The sequence below is a fragment of the Manis javanica genome, chromosome 18, assembly GCF_040802235.1.
Source record: "Manis javanica isolate MJ-LG chromosome 18, MJ_LKY, whole genome shotgun sequence".
Classification (NCBI taxonomy): Eukaryota; Metazoa; Chordata; class Mammalia; order Pholidota; family Manidae; genus Manis; species Manis javanica.
This window is the reverse complement of record NC_133173.1, coordinates 10,028,573-10,052,132: the sequence shown is the minus strand read 5'-3', so window position 1 is coordinate 10,052,132 and position 23,560 is coordinate 10,028,573. Positions and strand designations below refer to the sequence as shown.

Genomic DNA, 23,560 nt, shown 5'->3' with positions numbered 1-23,560 from the left:
AGTGTTTCCTCACCACTGTTCCCAGCGTGTACCGATCCATGCTGCCCTGCCCGTGAGGGCACAGCCTTGAGCGCACAGTGGTCTTGTGAATCCTGCTCGCTTAGTGCCCCAGGAGTAGTCAGAGTCCAGCAGGGCTGCCTGGCAGGATGGGAAAGCCCGTGTGATAAGTCCTCAGAAGGACCTCTGGCATCCCCTCCCGTTACCCCTCATCCCTTCCTCTCCAACCACACCACTTCCGTGTTCTTCCTGGAACACACCAGGCACCCTCCTGCCCCCCTGAAGCCATTACACTTGCTCTCCTTTCCTTCACAAATGCTTTTTCTCCAGACTGGCACACAGCACACTTTCTTACCTCCTCTAGGTCTGTGCGTACATGTGATCATCTCTGAAGAGGCCCTTCCTGACCACACTGTTCAAACTAGTAACAGCTGCACCCCAGCACTCCTCAGGTGCCCCTTCTGCATTATTTTCCTCCATTTACCCTAAACACTTTCTGAACATATCTGCAGCCTGTCACTCTTCAGTTCAGAGCATGATCTCCATTCAGGAAATGGAGTCTGTTTGGACAGCTGCTGGGTTCCCAGTGCCTAGAGTTGTTCGGGCACATAGTAGGTGCTCAACAGATGAGAAAATAGGAAGACAAAAAGGAAAAAGAGGTCCAGCCCATAAAAGACCCTGAGACATGGCTGACACATCTGTCTCACTGATACCATGAAGTTGAGTCATGATTTCTGAGCTAAAACAAAAATAGTGAAGAACCCGTAGTTGAGGTACAGAGAATCTGATGCACTTGTTTAATTTCGCCAGCTGTCAGTTGTCCGCTCTGTGCTTTGTCATTTTGCTCATCTGTGGTCATTAAACTGAAGCTCTATGGCTGCCAAGCACAGCTTCTGGAAACATCCCAGTAGCGTATTTCTTTAAACCACTCAACTCATCTGCATTAGCTAGCACCGAAGCTACAAAGCTACTTGTTTAAAACTCCACCTGCCAAATGAAATGTCAGAGAAGAATGCACCCCACTGTGGGATTACATGGAGGATGGGGGGGGGTGTTAATAATTCCTCCATTCAGGAGTATTTGTTATTGGCTATGATAATAAGCCTATTCAACCACTATAATTATCTGTGTGTTTAAAAGGGCACAGCAGACACAGAAAAATAAATGTCTTCCTTTGAGGATATACTTTTTTAGATCAACAGGTCTGGCTTCTCACAAGTTGTAGGATCGCATTTCCAACCTCCTGTTGTGCACAGTTGGCACATGGGCTTTGGATTTATAGACAGGCTTGGGTTGAGATCCTGGCCCTGACGCTTACTAGCTGGATGGCATTAGGCAAGTTATTAAGCCTCCCCGGGCCCCTATTTCATTCTGGAAATTGTAATGATAAAATAATTATAATATTACTAATAAATACAACCATAATCATGGCAGAATGTCCTCGTTGGGTGCTTGTGACTGACACGTTCTGGGCTCAGAGCTTCTCTATTTTGCTAGCCTCGACACTTCAACCACTTAACATGAAAGTTAACTACCTGGCCTTACTCTCCGCCTATCTGATTCTTTTCCTCAAATTTCATCCTCTTCAACCCTTTCCTGACCACCTTCTCAGCATGACCACTGTCCTGTCACTTTAACCCGTTATCTAGTCCTGACTGGAGATTACCTGGAATTATTGGTAGTTTTTTTTTCAGTATTTGGCTCTAATCCAAAGTAACTTGACAGTAATGAAAGAATGAGCTGTTCATAGCAAAATGGACATTAGTGTATATATATATATATATATGTGTGTGTATATATATAGTATTTAATTGTCACTGCAAATTAATTGATCGTCATTTACAGCTTTAGTCCCACGATATTCGGTTATCACGAGTCAGTCCACATAGCCAGATGGCTTCTGGACAGTTGATAAAGATCTTGAAGGCTGGTGGCCTTCTGAGGCTCTTTCCCAGTGACACCCTTGCCCAGTACCAACTCGCCTTCCCTTGTCTATCTCCTCTCCCTGTTCTAATCCCTTCCTCACCCTGTAGATTTCTACAGAAAGCAGAATGCACTTAGTGCCCAGTACTAGTAAAAGGGGCGTGCTGTGCAAACAGAGGCAGGGTGGTTATATTGACTGTAGACTCTGTGAAAGCACTGCAGGGACGGAAGATTCCAGCCAGGCCTTGAAGGACAAGATTTCAGTATAAGAAGAATGAGTGGGTTAGGGAGGAGGACACCAATAATAAAATGAGCTGTATACATGAAGAGTTCATGGAATGCCAAAAGCGAGGAAAGTAAAACAGTCTAACATTATTCACAGATTGTTTCACTTGAGCAACAAGGCAGAAATAATGGTGATGTTGCAAGAAATGATGGTCTGTATATGTGCAGGCATTTCAGGGAGACAGGCTTCTTTGGAATGTGCAATGCAGGATGAATCTGGGGCTCAAGAGGGGGGTCTAGAGAGTCCTCTTCTGTCAATGTAGGCTTTCTTCTAAACCTCCTTTCTCCCATTTGGCTTTGTGGCCAGTATGAGCACCTTCACTGAACCCATTCCAGGTTCCACCTGGCCTCTACATTCTCATGTTCCTCCTTCCCCCTCCCTCATCCTTAATTACCTTATTTACCCTATCATTCCGTTCCCCCATACCTGTAAGAGCACTTCCTTTCCCTTGCTGACACTGACACGACTGGAAGGTGACTACCGAACATTCAGACAATAACATGATTTCAGGTCCTATCCCACTACCGCAGGCTTAGCTTGGCACTAAGTTAGCACTGGGTGGAGTACGTGTGAGACAGGCTCCAGTGGGCACTTTAGATCACAGATGTTCCTTCCCTTACCCCCTCTGAAATACTATAAACAAAATAAACTACACCAAGGATACTGGAGAATATCTGATTGTCCTTGTCACCAGACTTATTTCAGACCCCCCTTTCCTTCTTTTTCTCTACCCTCATTCCATGAAAGTGATAGAAACCTGTTTGCTATTCATTAGGGAAAAAAAGAGATGAACCATACATATCCTAGATAGGGATTACCCAACTCCAAAACTCACATATGACATGAATTGAGCAGGAATTCCATCTTTATTGAAAGAAAAGCAGAGAGAAGACATTGAAACTTAAAATTAGCTGAAAAGTCTACAACTGTTTAAAGCTCTCCATTTTTCCAGTTAATATCATAAAAAGAAATTTCATTTATAGTATAAGTTTCTTTCTAAAACAAACACATGCTGACTTTAATTAAATCATTAACTCAACATAACTCAATAATACAGACACTCGCAAAAACCCTATTAGCCTGAAGGCACACATTACTATCATTGATTTTTGTATTGAATAAATATTGATTGAAGACATGCTATGTGCCAGGCACCCAGCTAGGCCCTGAGAAAACAAATTAGACATGAAGCCCCCAGCCATACCCACCTCTCAAATTAAAGCAGCCTAGTAGAGACCATAAGCAAGGGGGCGGCTCACTTCTATGCCAGGTGATACACTCTAGATGCTCAGGTCGTGGGAGAAGTCTCACCCACTACAGGGGCAGGGGGTTGGAAGAGGAAGGAGACAGGTGGGCAGAATAATGTACTAGACCACAAGTGAGCCCGTGGGTCTGCCAGCTGCAGCCCAGCCCTCCAGTCTCTAAAAACAGGCCACTAGGCCAATAAACGGCACTCAAGCGGCCATGAAAGAATCAGTCTCTATCTTTATTTCCTAGGGCAGGGAAAGAGGGGCAAAGATCCTTTTTCAAAAAAGAATGTGTTTTGTTTTGTTTTGTTTAATGGCTGTAAAAAGAAAATTAAATTAGCCAGAATAACCTATTCTTAATAGACTGTATATTGCAGGCTTTCCTCATTTGGCTCAGATACAAGCTGCCCATCTGCCAAACTGTTCATCCACCATTACTGAAGAGCCCCTCAGCACAGCCCACCCCGGCAGATGTACACCATTGCCACAAAGCTTTCCAAGCCTCTGTTTCAGGCAAAATGTCCAACCAACTGCCTACATCCACACCTCAGGCCACACTTCCTCACCCATCAAATCCTGCTTATCCTCTGTGCCAGCTTGGATACCACCTCACCCAACATACCACTCAGTCCCACACATGGATGTTCTCAATCCACCGAGCTGCCTAGAGGCGAGCCTCAGATGTCTGGCACAGACAGCTCCAGTGACTGCCTGCCTCTCAGGCTACATTTAGTGCTTTGGAAAGCTGTCTCCCCACAGGTCATAATTTAAAGACAGGGTCACTTTCTTATCTACCTCTGTTCCAATTGTAAACCTTTATGGTTTCTGAGTTAGAGCAGGTATCCAAATATTTACAGTCAGCAAAATAGTTTAGCAGTGCTAATTTTAAAATATATATATTCTAATTTGAGATTGTTAACCTCCAAAAACCAAGATGTCTCTCCATTTCTGTTCTGGTCGATTAATAAGCAACAAAAAGATAAAGACTTAACTTGAGTATCTAATTCAAAATGTTACCTCCTTCATACTGAACCATGAATTATGAACTATGTTTAATAATTCACTTTATTTATATTTTAATTATTGGAAACACATATTTCAGATTTATAAGTAAATGGTAAAACTCAAAATTGTTACAAAAATGATTTCAGACATGTTAATAGTAATTAAGAAATAGTTAACTAAAGTCACTTAGTGGTTACTGGTGTCTTAACACAGTAATTCTTCCGAAAGAATATGGTCACAACATACTCCAAATATCAATGATGATATTCCCCAGCGAAATCCAAATATATGACATAATTAATAGGCTTTGGTTCTAAAAGTAAAACCAAAAGTTCCAATTGAATAACTACTTTTCTCTGCAATTACAACACTAAGCTGGAATATAGAAAAATTAACACTTTACCTCAACATCACAAAGCACTTCAGTGTCATGGGGCAATTAAAAAAATAAATCTGATCAAATTGATCATCCAAATCATGATTTAGTAACCTGGTGATTGAATTTACATTACAATCAATCTAAAAATATAAGATTTGTCTCATAATTATATTTGGCTGTTTTACCATATTGAAATACTAAAGCTTTGTAAACACACTGAATCGATAATTTGTTTCCTTTAGTTTCAGAATTTTTCTTTTTTAGTGAAGGCAAGTGAAGGTGCCTATAGGTAAGAACACACACGCGCACACACACGTCAAACAGGAAGAAATTTAAGCTCTCTGGCAAAGGGAGACACACATTCACAAATTTTTTAGAAATATTAATATGCATTTTTGTCTATAGTACGATGGGGCAACAGTGGAGAGAGAAAAAACAGAGAGGCAGACACACACTTAAGCAAGAAGTTGGAGAAAAAGGTCTGCTCTTAGTTTCTTTGCGAAGAGATGGAAAAAGAAAAACTCACCCAACAGAGCTTTTTTTATGCCATAAAGTGTCCTAGAAGGGTTATTTGTAATTGTTTTAAAACACGTAAAGGTCAACCCTAAAACCGATGGGAACACCAGGTGCAATCAATATTAGCTTAATTTAAATTCTTGTAAATGACATTCTTTCCATCCGAACTAGCCACAAAAATAACTCCTGACCAAATTTTCCAAGGGCATTGAATGTGCTTTAAAAAGAAGAAAAGAAAACAGGAAAGTGCCCGGCCCTGGTCTCACCTCTGGCTCTTCTGGTGCCCCCTCTCCAAAGGGGGTTTTCTGGAGCAGATCAAAGATGCCATCGCTAGAAGCCCTCCTGTCCTCAGCAAGAGGGGCACAGGTCTCCTCCGAGTCCGATTCTACGGCGTGGAGAGGGCCTGCCTCTCCTTGGCTCCAATCCAATTCTTCTTCAGACTGTTTCAAGGAGCTACTGCTACTCTTGGGAAAGATCCCTGCTGTCGACAGGCTGCTGGGCACAGAGGTATAGGATGACTGAGGCCCAGAATAAGGCCCGCCTCCCGGGGCTAAGGCCTCAGCCTCCAGGAGGTCAGGGACAGAGAGGCTGAGGCGACGGTCCAGGGGACGCCTTACCCTCAAGTCTAGGGGTTTGTTTAGGGTCTTTTTCACCTTCTTCTTGCTCAAGTTGATTAGCAAAGGCTTGGTCCGCTGTTTTAGTGAGTCCCAGACAGACGGCTTATCCAGATCCATGACTGCATGAAGACGGGAGCAGTCACTCCGTGAAAGAGCTCCTCGCTACCAAAAACAACTCCAGCGACTTCTGGGAAACAGAATAAGGAGAGAAAACATGAATCTTCTCTGTGCTGTTCAGGACATTAAAGTGGAAAACATGACTCAAAAATGTCACACTTTCCACGAAGTGATCAATATGGAAACATTTGATTGGGAATGACCTACAAATATTTTTTAAGAAAGCATTTTTAGGAAGTGAATTTTTAAGATTTTTTTTAAATCAAAGAAGTTACAGAAAAGGTAAAGCAATGAATGAAAGCACGAGGCTGATGCAAAAAAAGTTCCCTAAGGAGACTGTTTTCTCTGTCTGACATTTCTCTCGGCATAATGTCCAGGTTCATGTACATTGTTGCACATGGTGGCATTTTCTTCTTTCTGTGGTTAAATAATTTTCCATTATACACTGAATTTTCTTTACCTATTCATCCCTCAATGACTACTTAGGTTGTTTCCATTATCTTAGCTACTGTGCATCATGCTATAGTGAACAAGGGAGTACAGATATCTTTTCAAAAAACAGATTCACTTTCGTGGATATATATTCAGCGGTATAATTTCTGGATCATGTAGTACTTCTGGTTTTAATTTTTTGAGGACCTCCATACCGTTCTTCATAATGGCTACACAAATTTACATTCCCATCAACAGTGTACATACATTCTCTTTTCTCAACATCCTTACCAATATGTATCACTTATCTATTTTATAATACCCACATATACTTATGGTTTGCTGACAGATTTCATGTGCTCACACCACACACACACACACACTGTAACTATGTGAGGTGATGGATATGTGAATTAACTTGATTGTGGTACACATTCCACAACATATACATCATGTGGTTCACCATGAATAATTTTATTTGTCAATTACACCTCAGTAAAGCTTGGGGAAAAAAAGAATACTTTATTTCCTTTCCAGGGAAAGCAGAGCTAAAGACACTTACTAGAACAATAACAGCATCTTTAAATAATAGGATTAAGGGAGTGTCTTTCTACGTCTCTAAACCAGGAGTAGTCAAACAGCTTTTGCATGAGGCCAACTAGTAAATATTTTAGACTATGCAGGCCAGATGGTGTGTCATAACTTCCTGACTCTGCTGTGTGACACCAAAGGAGACATAGACAACACACAAATGAAAGAGTGTGGCTGTGTTCCAATAAAACTTTATTAAAAAAACTGGCAGTAGACTATAATTTGCCAATCCCTACTTTAATCTCAGCATCATCCCTTTTATAGTTAAGTATGCATTTTGAAGGATTGTTCATATCAACAAGGATTCCATCTAGCATCTTTAAAATTTATGTTAAAATAAGAGTAACTAAAGAGAAAAAACATTTATAAAAGTAAGACACCTGTCCTTATTCCAATGTACCAGGTCAAAATAACCGACAAATCTTCTGTAATGGAAATCATGGAGAAGTGAGTTTCAAAACTTCATCTTGAGAATGTAAGATTAAGGGAAAGTACTTCCCACAAACATATGGATGTGCTAGGACTGCTTCACAAATAAATATGGAATAATACAGTATGGTAAATGTTCTGTAGGAAAGGGAGTAACTTGGGATTCAAGATATTGAACACATTTTGGATCAAATCAAAATCAAATTTTAAGAAACAACCTTTATTCAATGCATAAAGTGCCTCATAATAAATCCTTCCAATATGAAAATGAGCAATATGGTCAGATCACTCTGGTCTGGCCTATACTTACACTGCCATGTTTGGCCAAGAACTAAAGAGGCCAAGGATCACAACAAAACATATTTTCTAAAATCAAGACCCCATTCAATTACACATTCAATTACAGAGGGCTCTCTCTGGATGTTTAGTCATTGGGATGTCACTGCCTCTTGAAGGTCAGGACTGTGTGACTCTGCAGTCCTTGCCTGATGACCACCAGCACAAGCAAAAGCTTCTGCCAGGATGAAGTCATTATCTTCAACAGGTGATACAGATACAAAGAGCTTGGTTTCTAGAGACAGACTCCGTGGGTTAGAATTCTGCTTTGCTATATTCTACTGAAATGTGCAATCAGAGGCGAATCATCACACTAAGCCTCAATTTTCTCACCTGTCCAGTGGGAATTATGTTACCTAGTTCACAGACAAACTGAGATAAAGGGTAAGGCACAGTGTCGCATGCAGAGGAAGCATTCAGTCAAGAAAAGCTACTTTTTATTATCAACACAGTTGTCATAATTCCCAATTTTGATATCCTACTGAAGTTGCTTAAGAGCTCTGTGTCTCATTACTAATCCCATTTTACAGATGAGTTTAGCCATAACTACCTCATATGAATTCATCCACATGAAGTGCTTAGAACAGTGTTTAGCACAGAGTAAACTTTTCATACAAAGTTAGCTAGTTTTTAAATGATTTTTATTTCAATTATTTCATATTGGGTCATTCTGGCTTGAAAAGTTTTAAATATTTTACAATTTTTTGTTGCTTTTAAAAATGTTATTTTAAACATAAACTTGTATTTCACATTAGGAAGTCTCAAATATATTATTTAATCCACATTTTATAGACTCATAAATATGCTAAAAAATGATTGTTTCTATATTCATTTAGAAATATTTTTAGTCAATTAACATTTAAAGGAGTGTTGTAGAAATGTCTATTAGATCTAGTTGATTGATGGTTCAGATCTGTACTCTTGCTAGAGTAGTATGTAGAATAGATTTTCTATTACTTGTATTACACAGAGAAGAGTGTTTTTCTACTATAATTGTGAATTTGTCAATTTCTCCTTTCAGTTATTTTAGTTTTTGATTCTGTATTTTGAAGTTCTTTGTTTTTACGTGTTAACAGTTATGTCTTCTTTTTGTTTAAAACCAATCTCACAGTCTCTTTTAGTTAGTTTTGACCATTTACATTTAATGTAGTAATTAATATATTTGTATTTAGGTTGTCATTATATTTGTTTCTTAATTGTTTCCATGTTCTTGCTCTTCTGTTTTGCCTTCCTGCCTCCTTTGAGTTTATCTGAACATATTTTAGTGTTCCATTTTAGTATATCAAATGTGATTTTGACTCTATCTCTTAGTAAAAAAAATTTTCTTTTTTTTGAGAGGGCATCTCTCATATTTATTGATCAAATGGTTGTTAACAATAATAAAATTCTGTATAGGGGACTCAATGCACAATCATTAATCAACCCCAAGCCTAATTCTCGTCAGTCTCCAATCTTCTGAAGCACAACGAACAAGTTCTTACATGGTGAACAGTACAAGGGCAGTCATCACAGAGACTCGGTTTTGATCACGCATTATGAACTATAAATAATCAGGTCAAATGTGAATATTCGTTTGATTTTTATACTTGATGTATATGTGAATCCCACATTTCTCCCTTATTATTATTATTATTATTATTATTATTATTATTATTTTTAAATAAAATGCTGAAGTGGTAGGTAGATGCAAGATAAAGGTAGAAAACATAGTTTAGTGCTGTAAGAGGGCAAATGTAAATGATCAGGTGTGTGCCTGTAGACTGTGTGTTAATCCAAGCTAGACAAGGGCAACAAAACATCCACGGATGCAGAAGATTTCTCTCAAAACAGGGGGGGGGGTGAGGTTCTAAGCCTCACCTCTGTTGATCCCCAATTTTTCACCTGATGGCCCCCTGCGACTGTGACTGTCTTAGGTTGTTCCTCCCTTGAGGAATCTTACCCGTCTCTGGCTAACCAGTCATCTTCCGGGGCCATACAGGGAAATGTAAAGTTGGTAAGTGAGAGAGAAGCCTTATTGTTTGAAAAGGTTAGCTTTTTACTTCTTTGCAGATTTATGCCCTGTGGCTTCTATGCCCAGCCTTTGTCTTGAGGTATCTTTACCACTTGGAAGAATTATGATACTCAGCAATTTCGATATGAGGCACGAATTCTACTTAAGGGTTGTAATTAGGAAGGAAGAAGAAAAGCTATAGAGGTAGCAGATGGAAGAAAACATGAGAAGATTGATTATTTCTATGACATATCTTCTTGTAGTGTAACATAAGCATGTATAGGTTTTAAACTACTAATTAAATTGTGTGCACACATTAACATAATAGGAATACAGCTACATAACCAAAGCAGACCTACAATTATAAGCCATATCCAGTGAAACCAAAAAAACCAGTTAGGCACCCTAGGCATTTGTGAAAACTTATCAATGATATGATGGATATTGTCTAACTGAATTTGAATAGTTTGAGAAAAATCAGACAAATTAAAACAACACATTCCTGGGAACTGTTCACATCCCATATGTTCTTTTAACAGTAGATAGTCTATAGTCGCAATATTTAGGAGAGCTGCAACTTGCACTTCTCCTAATTCTTGGTTGAGTTCCGACAGTATAGATCCAGTCACATTTGTTGTTTTACTGTATGCACATCTTTGTAAAAATTTTTAATGGTTGCTGTAGAGGTTACAACACAAATGGTTAATCTATCACACTGTACTTAGTGCTTCAATTGGAATAGAGAAACCATACCCCGTGCATTTGTTTCCTATGGCTTCCATTAAAAACAAAGCAACAACAATAAAAAAACAAACTAAAAACTTAGTGGCTTAACAAAAGAAATGTATTAACTTTTCAGTTCTGTAGGTAAGAAGTCCAAGACACATCTCCTCAGGCTAAAACCAAGGTACTGACAAAGCTGTGTAACTTACCAGAAGCACTAGAGGGAAATCTATTTCTTGGGCATTCCAGACCACAAGGCTCCCATTTTCCCTTTTGGTTGTCAGCTGTAGGTATTTTGCAACTTCTAGAGGATGCCCACATTTCTTGGCTCTCTAGTCCACCTAAGCCAGCAACATCCAGGAAAATCCTTCTCAATGCTGCATCTCTGTGGTCTACTCTTCTGCCTTCCTCTTCTACCTTTAAGGACTCATGTGATTTGATTGGGCCCACCTGGATAATACAGGATATTCTCCCTATCTCGAGGCGTATACTCTTAATCACATCTGCAAAGTCTGTTTTGCAACTTACTGTAACATATTCACAAGGTCTGGGGACTAGGATATGGGTATCTTGTGGGAAAAAGGGAGGACATTATTCTGCCCATCATACCCCCATATAGGTCCCCTCATCCTTTGTTCTTTATGTTGTCTTATACAGTACATCTAAATACATTAAAAATGCCAATCAGACAATGCTTTATTTTAATTCCAATCATGAACCATATTTTAAGTCATTCAAGAAGAAAAGAAATAGTCTCTTACATTTACCATTTCCTGCATTCTTGATATTCCGAATTCCCTTCTTGTATCATTTCCCATCTGTCTAAGGAAATTCCTTGACTAGTTATTTTATGCCAGATCTATTGACTCCACATTTTTTTGCCTTTCCTTCATCTGATAATATCTTCGTTTCACCTTCAAGGACATTTTCACTGGATACTGATTCCACTTTCCTTTCAGCACTTTAGAAATGCTGTGCCATTTCCTTCTGGTCCCCATGATTTCTGAAAAGAAATCTCAGTCATTTGACTCACTTTTCTCCTATAGATAAGATGTCCCTTTTCTCTAACTGCTTTCAAGATTTTGTCTTTGTTTTTCCTTTCAACAGTTATGATTTGCTTAGGTGTTTATGCAAGATAAATTTCTTTGAATATCTCTTGGTTGGGGTAGCTCAGCTTCTTGAATCAGTATCTTCTGCCAAACTTGGAAAGCCTACAGCCATTATTTCTTGGATTACATCTTTTTAGCCACAGTTTCTCCTTTCCTTCTGGGACTGCAACTGTTATGGGTTGAGTTTGTTCTCCTTGGCTCTTGTCCCCACTGAAACAAAGAATTGAAAGGCAGAGACACAACAGCAAAGCACAGCAAAAACTTTATTTGAATGTACTCCAAGGGAAGGGTGACCTAGAGTCAGAGTAGACAAAAGCACTGAACTTTCAGGAGGGTCTACTTTTCAGGTCCTAGCTGAGAGGCACCTCTTTGATTGACAGGGTGAGGTCATCTGATTGACAACTCAAGTTATACACCCATTCCACCAGGTGTGCGTGTCTTTTCCTGGGTGGTGGAGGAGAGCAAAACTGCAATTTTTTTTAATGAGATTATAAGGAGGTGTGGTTTGGGTGATTCTTAGTTTTGTTCAATTGTGCCTGCATTATGATCTGGTTGGGACCAGTCTGGCCTGGTCCCAACAGGCAAGGGCCTTATCTCCCGGCAAAGCCTTTGTTATCTTCACGTAGGACCCCCTAACTGAGCATTTTTTCCTTGAAACTTATCTTCCCCTTCCCACTGCTCATGTCTTTCTATCTAACACGATACAAACATTATGCCTTTTGTTATTGTCCAACAGTCCCAGGGTCTCTGTTCAATACTTTTCCATCTTTTCCCACTCTTTTTTGTTCACACTGAATAATTTCTATTGATTTGTTTTCAGGTTTTCTGATTCTTTTTTCTGTTATCTCCATTCTGTTATTGAATCCATATAGGGAGGTATTCTGGGGGAGTGGGGGGCAGAGCTCTGTGTGGAGGCTGTTGTATTTTCCAGTTCTAAAATTTCCATTTGATTCTACTTCATATCTACTTCTTTGCTGATATTTGCTATCTTAAAATTGATTTCAGGATTCAGGATTATTCACTTGAGCATTTTTATTATAGCTGCTTTAAAGTCATATTTTCCTTCTCATCTGTTGATGGTTTTGTCCCATGTAATTTGAGAGTTTTGTAATTATTCATATGGCAACATGGATTGTATTCTGAACATCTTGAACGTTCTTATAAAATCCTGTGCCTTTTTTAAAATCTATGGAGAATATAGATATTATTGTTTTACCAGACACTCAATTTCATTAGCTTCTGACCATTAATTCCAATCCACCTGTGAGTCCTGGTTCCGATGTCAGTTCCGTTTCCAAAAACTATGCTGGGCCGTTCAAACCTGCCCTGGATATATATAATGTAGAGGTTAGTCTGGGACTTGAGCGGAGGTTCATTCATTAACTCCACTCTCAGAGTCATCGGCATGCTAATAAAGATCAAACCCGGGCCTATGCCGGTTGCGGTGAGTTCAGGAAATCACAAGCAACTGTACAGGATCATTTCCCAAGCCCCTCCTCAGCTGTCCTGCGCCTGATGCTTTCTGGTACCCTGGAACTCCCCCTTTCTGACCTCCAATCAGAAACAAACAACTTCTAGGATTGCACCAGAATAATTACTGGGATTAAGGGACATTTCAAAAAGAAAAGAAAGCCGTGGTTTAGCCCTGCCAGTCAGAACTACAGCTTCACCAAACAAAAAGGCAATTCCCCCAAGGCACGGTGGTGGCCTGTGCTGTTTCCCATTGCCGGCTTTCGCTGCTACTTGCTTTCGCCCCAAGATTTCCAGGGAGCAGAGGCATGATAAAACTGAGAAAGGAGAGATAAACTGTAGGGGATTTCTCCCTTCTCTCTGTGCTTTAGGGTTTTCCTTTTATGCTCCTTGAGCCAGAACCAGAGGGTGTCTCTTTGATCTCAGACATGTCTGTCTTCGTGTCCATTACTGACTTCTAGATTGCCTTGACTTCAGGCTGGGGAATTAGCAGAGGGGGAAAAAATGGTAAACACACCTCTAGTTCAGTGGTAATTCAATTATGGTGTTCTTCCCTAAATATCTGCATGCTGACATTTACTTATCTGAGAACCTCAGCTTCACCAAACATTTATCCTGGTTTCATATTTGTATTGGGGATAAATGCTTGGAGTGATTTTATTCCAGTTTACCCAGGACCGGAACTCCTTTAATAAGTTTTGCAAAAGCATTCTGATATAATTGCCTTATATACAAGTAGACCCAGTATTACAGGACTATAAACATACAGACACAAAATAGGTGCCCAGAGGGGAAAAAAAAGTGTTCTTAAAGGTGTGAGTTGGACTGTGGTCTCTTTGATACTTGAAATGCTCCCCCTGCCCACAATCAACAATGCATTCTTCTGACTAAAGAACATTTAAAGAAAGAATAAATCCAAGAAACAGATTTGAAGGAAACATTGGTGAAATAAACCCAACTACCTGAGCATTAAAATACTCAATTTTATTCATCTCAAAGGATATTTAAAAACGAACTCAAACATATTTTTCCACTTTCTGCCATGACTGAAGTTCACAGGCTATTATCATAACATTCAAAGGGTTGGTGCTCCACAAACGATCAGCCCCAGAAGCAGAATCCCTTCTCAAAACAAGATACCTACGCTACTGCTAAACTTCAGCGTTTTCATTCGTTGAATGAGAATAAACATTCTGTTTCTTTAAACGATTAAGGGAAGGACAAGATCTTTACAGGAACAACCACAAGTCAAGAAGCCTAGTGGAAGTTTCATTTATTATGATTTTAAGCCAGACATCCTCCCCAGCTGGCTGCCAGCATTTGGCCAGATGGAAAAAGAACAACAAACCTTGTAAAGGCCGGAGCAAAAATTTCTAATTGAACCTGGACCACAACCACCATCTGAATAAGAAACACAAGGGAAGAGGTTCTGGGAATGATAACAGCCTAAGTTCTGATGATGCGTATTAGCTATTCGGTAGCACTGACTCAGATTGTGCTTCTCAGAGTTCCCCTTTAGGATGATGAAAGGGTTTGCTTTCACAATCTAAATAGCAATTAAAATGACAGAGCAGCAAGTAGTTACTACAGTCAGAATGTGTCATTACTGACATACCTTTTTAGTTAATCTCAAGATATTTTTTAATCATCAATAGAAAGAAGATTTCATGCCACATCCTGTTAAAATGGAGGAGGGGGGAAGGGGTAAGAAAAATCTAAACTTGAAAATTTGATGGTGTCTGCTTATCCTATAGGAAAAGAAAGGCGAAAGGAAAAGAAATTCAAATGGATTTTCAGCATTCTGGTAGAACAGGGATATAAGTATATTTAATTGTACCTGTAGCAGAAACAACTCCCCCTAATTTACCTAAAGGAGATGATCTTTAATGGAAAGGTCTCTCCACATCAGTTCCATATAAGTAACAGAAAATTTATATGCTTTAAAAATAAATTTATTTATTTTTCCTTCTAAAATATAGTCTCCCATTCTATTCTTTGACTAGATGTTTAATGGGGAGATCACCCCGTATACAAGGCCTGCTATCAAAAAAATATATAATGGGGCAGAAACATCCTTTATACCTTTTAATCACTTTTAGTGGGGCAGTCTGTGGATGATTGACAAACTCTGGGAAATGGTGACATAAGCATCAGAAGACAAGTCTAAGAATCTTCATGAAAGTTACATTTAGCTCTGTTTCTAATAGTAAAATAGGATATCTTAAGTATCCATCTGCAGGAAAATTAATCAATTAGAGCATCTTCTGATAGTGGACTATTGTGTAACTCTTACAATGGCTTTAATAAAGCTACATTTAACATTGTGGATAAAGTTCCTGAAGGTAAAGTTGATTAAAAATCATGGAGTAATATGCCACTTATATAATTTGGTTTATGCTGAATACCTGCTCTCCTTCTAAAAGTCTGGCAGCTCAACTTAAAAAATAATAAATAGATGGGTCTCCAAGGAAGGTAGAAAGAAAATGAGATGAGAAATGGTCAGTCAAGTCTGTGGTAGTCTATGGGTCTTTCTTAACTGTGAGTAACAACTGCCCACACAGAAACATTCAAGAAGAAACACAGCCTAGCCAGGTATAATCAAATTGTTGTCCAAAGAGGTATATTAATTAATATACCTGACATCCACATCAATAATTCTATTTCAAATAACCTTTTATTAATAAGACCTACCCTACCTCCCAAAGATGCCCAAGGCATTAGGTATATGATTTTCATATAGAAGGTTTATACCTGGTTATCTGTAAGTATGTTAGTATTACAAAATTGATCGCTTTGTACTTAAGTCTTGATATCTAGTTGGGTAAGGCCTCAGCCTTGTACGGTCCTTCGGACTGGTTTCCTTCCTCTTTGCTCTTCCATGTAAATTTTAGAATCCATTTATTTGTCTAATACCCCACCCCCAAATAAAGGCAGTGGACATTTTGGCAGCTGCTTCACAGATTAATCTGACAACAGCTTCATAATATTGTTATCTTCCTTGCCATGAATATGGTTACTTTCTATATATATATATATATACACCATATATATATACACCATATATATATATACATATACAGTAATAGACTTGGTATTTTGGAAGAGTTTTAGACATACAGAGTAAATGTGCAAACATATAGGGAGTTGCCATATGTCCCCCTCCCCCCCCACACACCATTTCCCTAATTATTAATATCTAGCATTAATGTGGTATAACTGACAAACTATTACTGATATGTTACTATTAACTAAGGTTCATAATTTACCTTAGGGTTCCCTCTTTGTGTGGTACAATTCTGTGAGTAAGGACAAATGTGTAAAGTCATGCATCCACTGTTACAGTATCATACAGAATAGTTCCATTCCTCTAAAACTCTCTTGTGCTCCACTTAGTTATTCCTCCCTCTCTTCCCCATGAACCTCTGACAACCATTTTTTTCCTAGCTCTGTAGTTTCCATTTTTTCCAGAATGTCATACAGTTGGAAACGCACATTACATTTCCTTTTCAGATTGGCTTCTTTCACCTAGTAAGAAGCATTTAAGTCTCCTCCATGCCTTTTAATGATGTGATATCTCACTTGTTTTCATGGCTGAATAATATTCCATTATATGAATGTAGTGTCATCCACTTATCAGTTGAAGGATATCATGGTTACTTCCTAATATCCATCTTAAGTTCTTCTAGGACACATAGGGTTTATTTTTTTAGAGATACAGTACTTAATTTCTAAAAATAATTTGAGATTTTCTAGTTATCTTTATGTTATGACTTCCTATGGATTAATTATTAATTAATAAGTTATTAATTCCTAAGGATTACTTCAGAAAGAAAATACATATGTTTTCATCCCTCTGCAGTTGGAAGCTTATTTTAAAGCTCAGCTTATCTATAGATCTTCGGTTCTCTGTCAGTTAGTTGCAACTGGTTGACTGTGCATTTAGATCTATTTTCTTCTGATCCTTTTGTACTCTCATTCTATTAGTAAAGAAAAGAGAAGAGTATTCAGAAAAAGTAATGTTGCTGAGTTGACAGGACTCACTAAAGGGGATGAGAGAGAGGAAATATAAAGATGAGTCCAACCTAATTAACAAGTGCCGGGGCCACCCAGACAGAAGTCCAGACTTTGAAGGGCTATCTGAGCTCAGTCTGGGCTTCTTTGTGTTGGAAAGTTCAGCTGGAGAAGCCAAGTTGGCAGTTGAGCACATGATTACTTCTAATTTTTTGGCAATCACGAAGAAAGCTGCTGTAAACATCTGTGTGAAGGTTTTTGTGCAGACACAAGTTTTATACTCATTTGGGTTGAGTCCTTGATTATGGAGTGAAGTGAAAGGTCAGGGCTAGAGAAGGACTTTGGAGAGACTGGCATTCAGATAACTGGAGACACAGTAGTGGATAAGATTACCAAGGAGTGTACAAGATGGAACCATGGGATGAGCCCTAAGGACTTCGATCACTTAACAGTCTGTAAAAGCAGGTTAAACTTGCAAAGACTAGAAAGATGAAGTCAGGAGGCAGGGAGAAAAAGTGTGGTGTCACCTTATGACACACACAACCCAATACAGAAAAGACAAAGGTGGATGTTTCATAAAGGAAGTGGTCAAGAGCAACAAGAGCTGTTTGTAGACTGCTTAACACCAGAAGCATCCATGTGGTACAATGGAGATTATTAGTAACCCTGATATGAGTTGTTTGGGGGGCATGAAGGGAAAGTGGCCCTGTGTTCACTGCTTTATACACATCATCAGAAAGCTCAAAATGATATTAGAAATATGTATTTTTACTCCAACTTCACAGATAAGAATATTCAACTTGTTCAGATTCACATTGCTGCAAATTGAAACCCAGGCCTATCGAGCTCAGCATTGCTCAACAACAGGCATTGCTGGCATTTGGAGCAGAATGATTCTTTGTCATATGGGACTGCTCAGCGTATTGTAGGGTGGCAGTCATCAACCCCTGCCCCAACTTGGGAATATAATGGGCTCTGCAAAATATATTCAGGTGGGAAGATTTTCTTTGACCATAGGTCTACTAAAGTCCGCTTGGAGGACAAACTGTCTACTGTCTACTGCAAATGTATAATCATTTACATGTGAGCCTGATAAAAAAGCTGCTATATCCACTTGACATTGCTTACCTAAAAAACATTTAAAATTAATACTGAGACATCAGTTTTCAATAAGTCTTTATAAGAGAGTCATTGAAAAGATATGACTTAAGTTACTCAAAGTTGTAAGGATAAATCTATATTATTATCTGTCTAAGATATTAATTATTCTTACAACTGAATTTGACCAGAGAGTTGAAAATTAACAGAACTTAAAACCAAGTCCCAATCTTTATAGTGCAATCAATGAAAAGATTTGACTTATAGGAGACATTTCAACGGGCGCCTTAGAAATAGCACTTGATGAGGCTAAACAAAGAAGAAGACATAGTAATGTAGTTGGAGCAATTAAAAAGTCTTTATACTAGTAGCTCAAAGAATGATATTACTAACAGTGGTCCACCAAATAATCTTTAATTCAGGAGTGGAAATATGGAAAACATGCTTAAATCCTAAAAAATATCGACCAACAATATCTTATAAACCAACAACTAAAAATAAGAGTCTCTTTAAAGAAAGAATAATTTTCCCAGGGCTATCTCTACTCTTTTTTTAACCCCTAAAAGTCAGTATGGGAGCATCACCTGAGCATCTATTGGTTCTTACAGAGCGGCACAGACCTGCACTGCTGCAGAAGTTCAAAATCTCATGGGAAGAAATCACTGCAGAATAAGGCAATGTGTAACATACACTACGAATACGGAGAAACAGAACCAGTGATAATATTTAATAAAGCATTAACCCTACAGTCTACACTAAAGAACCAGTAAAGGGAAAAGGCAAGGTGGGAAGACGACCTCCAGCAAAAAAGTAGAGATGACAGCAAAAGAGAGATTTATAAAGAGGAAAATAAAAGTAACACCATAAAACATGTATCTCCTGCTAATTATATCTTCATCTCATCCTTCCTTTCTTAAACTTCTTTATTAAGGCATATACATACCATAAAATTTACCCATTGTAAGTATGTAATTGAAAAATATTTGGTAATTTTTTCCAAGTTACACAACTATTGCCACAACCTGGCTACAGAGCAGTCACCCTTCCTTTTCAACATCTCTTTTAGTGCAAATTGTAATATACATATGATATTAATTTTGAACTATGCATATGCAATCTATAGGTAAATAAATGCATACATATCAAACTATTTAATAATAAAGGTGCATGAGCCAAAAGCACAGAGACTACGTCTTTAGGGCCCCCATAAAATGTCCCTCAAGTCCATGTGGCCCCTTATATAGTCCCCACTGGACTCCATTTCTTTATCTGCCTTTCTCACACCTTCACTATCTTAGAAAATACCAAATCCCTTTTCTGCACTTAGAGTTGCATGTGATTTCAGATAAATTCAGAGGAAAAGCAAATGATGGTTCTTGTAGAAACAACTGTCCCGACAATCACATCACCAGAAACAGAGAATCCTCAGCAGAGTGAGTATCTTGAGGCTAGACCTGGGGATCTGAAGTTCAAGGAAACAACATCTAACCTCCAAGACTCCAAGGTGAATGGGAGACATGCGCACACACAAAGAAATTACAAATCATTGTAGCGGGCATCTGAATACCAACGTGTCCAATGAAGAGCGAAGAAAAAAGTATTCAGTTCTAAATTCAGATGCGTACTTCCTGAACGATGGCTCTTATCTAAAAGAGAGTGAAGTCAGGCCTTTCTTTCTTGAAACTGGTCAGAACTCAGGGCCAAACTGAGTGTTTCTCTCTCCCTAATAGTTGATTCTTACAACACCTCTGCTTACATTTACATACGTGATTACCTTTCACCTTAATCCTTTTCCTTACTTTTTTTTTTGGTTCTGTGTAATCAAATCCTTAAGAAAAATAAAAAGGAAAGATGAGTATGGAGAACTGAGAGGATTAATAACATATATGAGGGCTTTATGGGTCAACCTCTTTTTTAAACACCTGATATAGCTTAAATACATATTCTCTCAACAATTACAAAACTACAGGTAGGCAGTGTTATTATACCATGTTACAGATGAGAAAACAATCTATAAAGAGGTTAGACAAACTGCCCACGGGCAGGTGGACAGATAGTAAGTGGTACAGCCAAGATTTGAACCTTGTGAATCCACAGCATGCTTTCTTAACTGATACACCACAGTATCTCCCAACTTAGAGCGTCTGGCAGGATGGGTAAGCCAACTGCGGAATCAGAGAGAGATGGCAAAGATGATTTATTTATGCAGTGGAAGTAGGGACTGTGATCCAGATGTGGTGAGAAACATTTAAGAGGTCTCAAGTGTTGGCACGAGAGGACCCGGGCTTCCCAGGTGTGAGCCTGGATCTACTCTCACTTCTTCCAGATTTACCTCTTAGGAAGGAATGCTTTAACTGCTCAACTGGCAACTCAAGGCATACATAGGTGCAAAATTACTTTATTCTAACTACTATTCTAATTGATCCTCATTATTCACATATTTGTGCATTTGCCTATTCACAAAATTTATTTGTAGTCCCAGCAACACGTTCACGGTCATTCATGGGCATGCACTCAGGCAAAAAACTTGAGTTGCCCAATGTACATATTCCCAGTTGTGGTTGAAAAAGGTGATGCTCTGCCTTCTTGTTTCAGCTCTTACACTGCAAATAAGTGCCCTCTTCATGGTCTATTTAGTTCCACTTCTTTGCATTTTTTTTTGCTTCTTCTTGGTGAGTTTGCTGTTTAAAATGGCCCCCTGTGCATCACTGAGGTGCCTGAGCACAAGAACGCTATGATGTGCCTTAGAGAAAACAGCTGTGTTGATAAGTTTGTTCAGGCATGAGTTACAGTCCTGTTGGCCATGAGATAAATGTTAACACATCAGTCATATGTATTAAATAAGATCTCTGTACAGAAACACACCTAAAACAAGGTTATGTACTAGTAGTTTGATTATAAGGTGACCAGAGGCTCACAGGAACCTAACTCGGTATTTCCCTTAGGGGCCCTGACTCAGTATTCGTAATGGCTTTATAGAATGTAGCTACTCTAAATAACAAGAAAAAAACTCTACATCCCTTTTGATAGGCATTTTGTCCAGTTAGTATTCAGCCAAAAACCAAGTACATAATGTGTCCTGCCCTGCTTAATTGGTAATCTTCACAAAGATTGAAGTCAGGAGTCTATTTTATGCTATACAAAAGAAATAATGATATAGATTTTTTTCCATAAAGTAGTTATGTGCCAAATTCATTTTGCAACTAAAGTAATATAGTACAAACCCTTTAAAATATGCTTTAAGAAGCAATACATGTTTTAAATGCATATTAAATGGAATATATAAACACTACAACTATGACCTCCATAAATCTTACAGTCTTTGTTGAATTTGTTTTCATAATTAAAGTTAAAATTAAGAGTGAGTTTATAGACGATCAATCTTGATAAATGATGCTAGGCCAATATGTTTCCTGCAATTTTCTAATCATCTCCCAAAAGAAATAATTCAAGTTACAAGTTACTAAAAGACTAGGAAACACGTACACAGACACATAAACACACACACAAAAAAAATATTTAAAAATTAAAAAATTTTTATCTTAAAACAATTATTTTCAAATGAAGCTCAGTTAGTAAATATACATATTAAGGGATATCATGAAATAATGATAATTATACAATAAGAATATCATAAAGTTTCATTTACTGCTATTTAATAACAATGCAATATTTCATGTTACTTAAACTAAAAGCCCTTTAAGTATAATCTATTTTTTATCTTTTAAAATAAATTAAATTTTGCTGAATAAAAGAATACAGTAGATTATATTGCTAGAATAAAAGGTATAACGATAAAAAATAAAGGATAAGGAAATAAAATATTGACTGGTTTCTTGAGTAACAGAATATTTGTTTAATTTGATTCATTGACATATACAAGAAGTTATAATGTTTTTCAAAAGTTCTAAAATAAATATCATGTATTTATTAATCAAGAACCTAATGCAATCTCACATAGACCTCCCGATTAAATGGGAAGTTCCATCCAAAGTTATGTATAATGGGAAAGACTTCAGCTGGTCACTAGATTTAAGCTATAGCATGAGTTCATTTGAAAAAGATTAAATACCCACATAAAAAAGTGGATATTTTATTTGATAGACTCATACATGGCTAGAAAAACTATTTCTTTTATTAACATGATCTCACCAACATTATCTATATCCATTAATAGAGACACTATTTGGAGTATCAAAAGAATCAAGTTCATATGCCTGGATTTCCCAAAGTTAGAGCTCAGTGTAAATATCTCAGGGTGGTAGTGTAGGGAGTAAAAAATAAACAGCCACATTTACTGAGCATATACTATGTACCTGGTACTCAGTTGCATGTCACAAATTTAATTTATAGAACACTCATACAAATCCTGCAGGGTTTATGAACAATCATACAATTTTTACCTTTCAGTTAAGGAACTAAAATATTAAATAACTTTTATTATTTTCATAATAATAATTATTATTATTTTTATTGGGCTCCAGGTCTCCAGCTTGTTTTTGGTAGCAGAGCTGTCATTAAAACCTGCAGGTTCCTAGCTCAGGGTCTAAATGTTTTTCACTCTGCAAGGACGCTTCACTAATCAACTAGTAGTCAGTTAAGCTACCATTCTGAAACTGGAATGCAATGATGGGTATTAAGCGTAGATGAGAGCTTACTCTGAACTTCTGACTCTTTCTCCACCCCTTTCTCCTCTACATCCTCTCTTCTACACTGTCAGAAATGGTCTTGCCAGACCAGAGATGGAATACCCTTTAATGGCTCCCACACTGCCTGCAGGGAAAAGTTTAAAGAACTGAACGTGGCATTTGAAACCTCACTTACTATCTGGTCACATCCTGTCTGCCCAGCCATTCTGTCTGAGATGAGAAGATGAGAGTCAAGAAGAAAAAAAGAGGTGTGGAACTGTCACTCTGGAAAGTGTGTCAGGCTGTCAGTGAGGGCTGCTCCCTATAATCAAGGGATGATACCAATGGCTGGACAGCAGGAATGCCGAAGAGTCCGGTCTCAGGACGCAGACTGCAGCCTGGGGAAGGAATGACAAAGAGATGGTGGAGCACTGTGGAACTGGACACACCACACCGGAGGAAGACCCACGGGATTCTGAGTTGGAGAGTAATTTTGCACAGATTGAGATGATCAAGGACCACAATCCCCTGGAAGGTTCTGTTAGTAGAATAAACAGAGGTGATGAGGGTGGAAGGCTGGGCTCAGAGAAGAGCAGCGTTACAGAGAGGGGTAACATCTTCTCACATATCCCTGAGATGAAGGAAATGACCTAGCT

The 23,560-nt window shown here is 38.3% G+C and overlaps 1 protein-coding gene across 6 annotated transcripts in view; it reads right to left on the bottom strand.

Annotated features, from left to right (window-relative positions):
• The window catches only part of MCTP2 (multiple C2 and transmembrane domain containing 2), a 198,250-nt gene that overhangs the window by 150,826 nt on the left and 23,864 nt on the right, over positions 1-23,560 (bottom strand). For all 6 annotated transcript variants that reach the window (XR_005056531.2, XM_017648516.3, XM_073227182.1 and 3 more), the window contains exon 2: positions 5,620-6,157. Coding sequence is in view for 5 of the 6 variants with exons in the window: in XM_017648516.3 (XP_017504005.3) it covers positions 5,620-6,087 (468 nt within the window). In the remaining variant the exon portion in view is untranslated. The remainder of the gene's footprint in view (positions 1-5,619; positions 6,158-23,560) is intronic.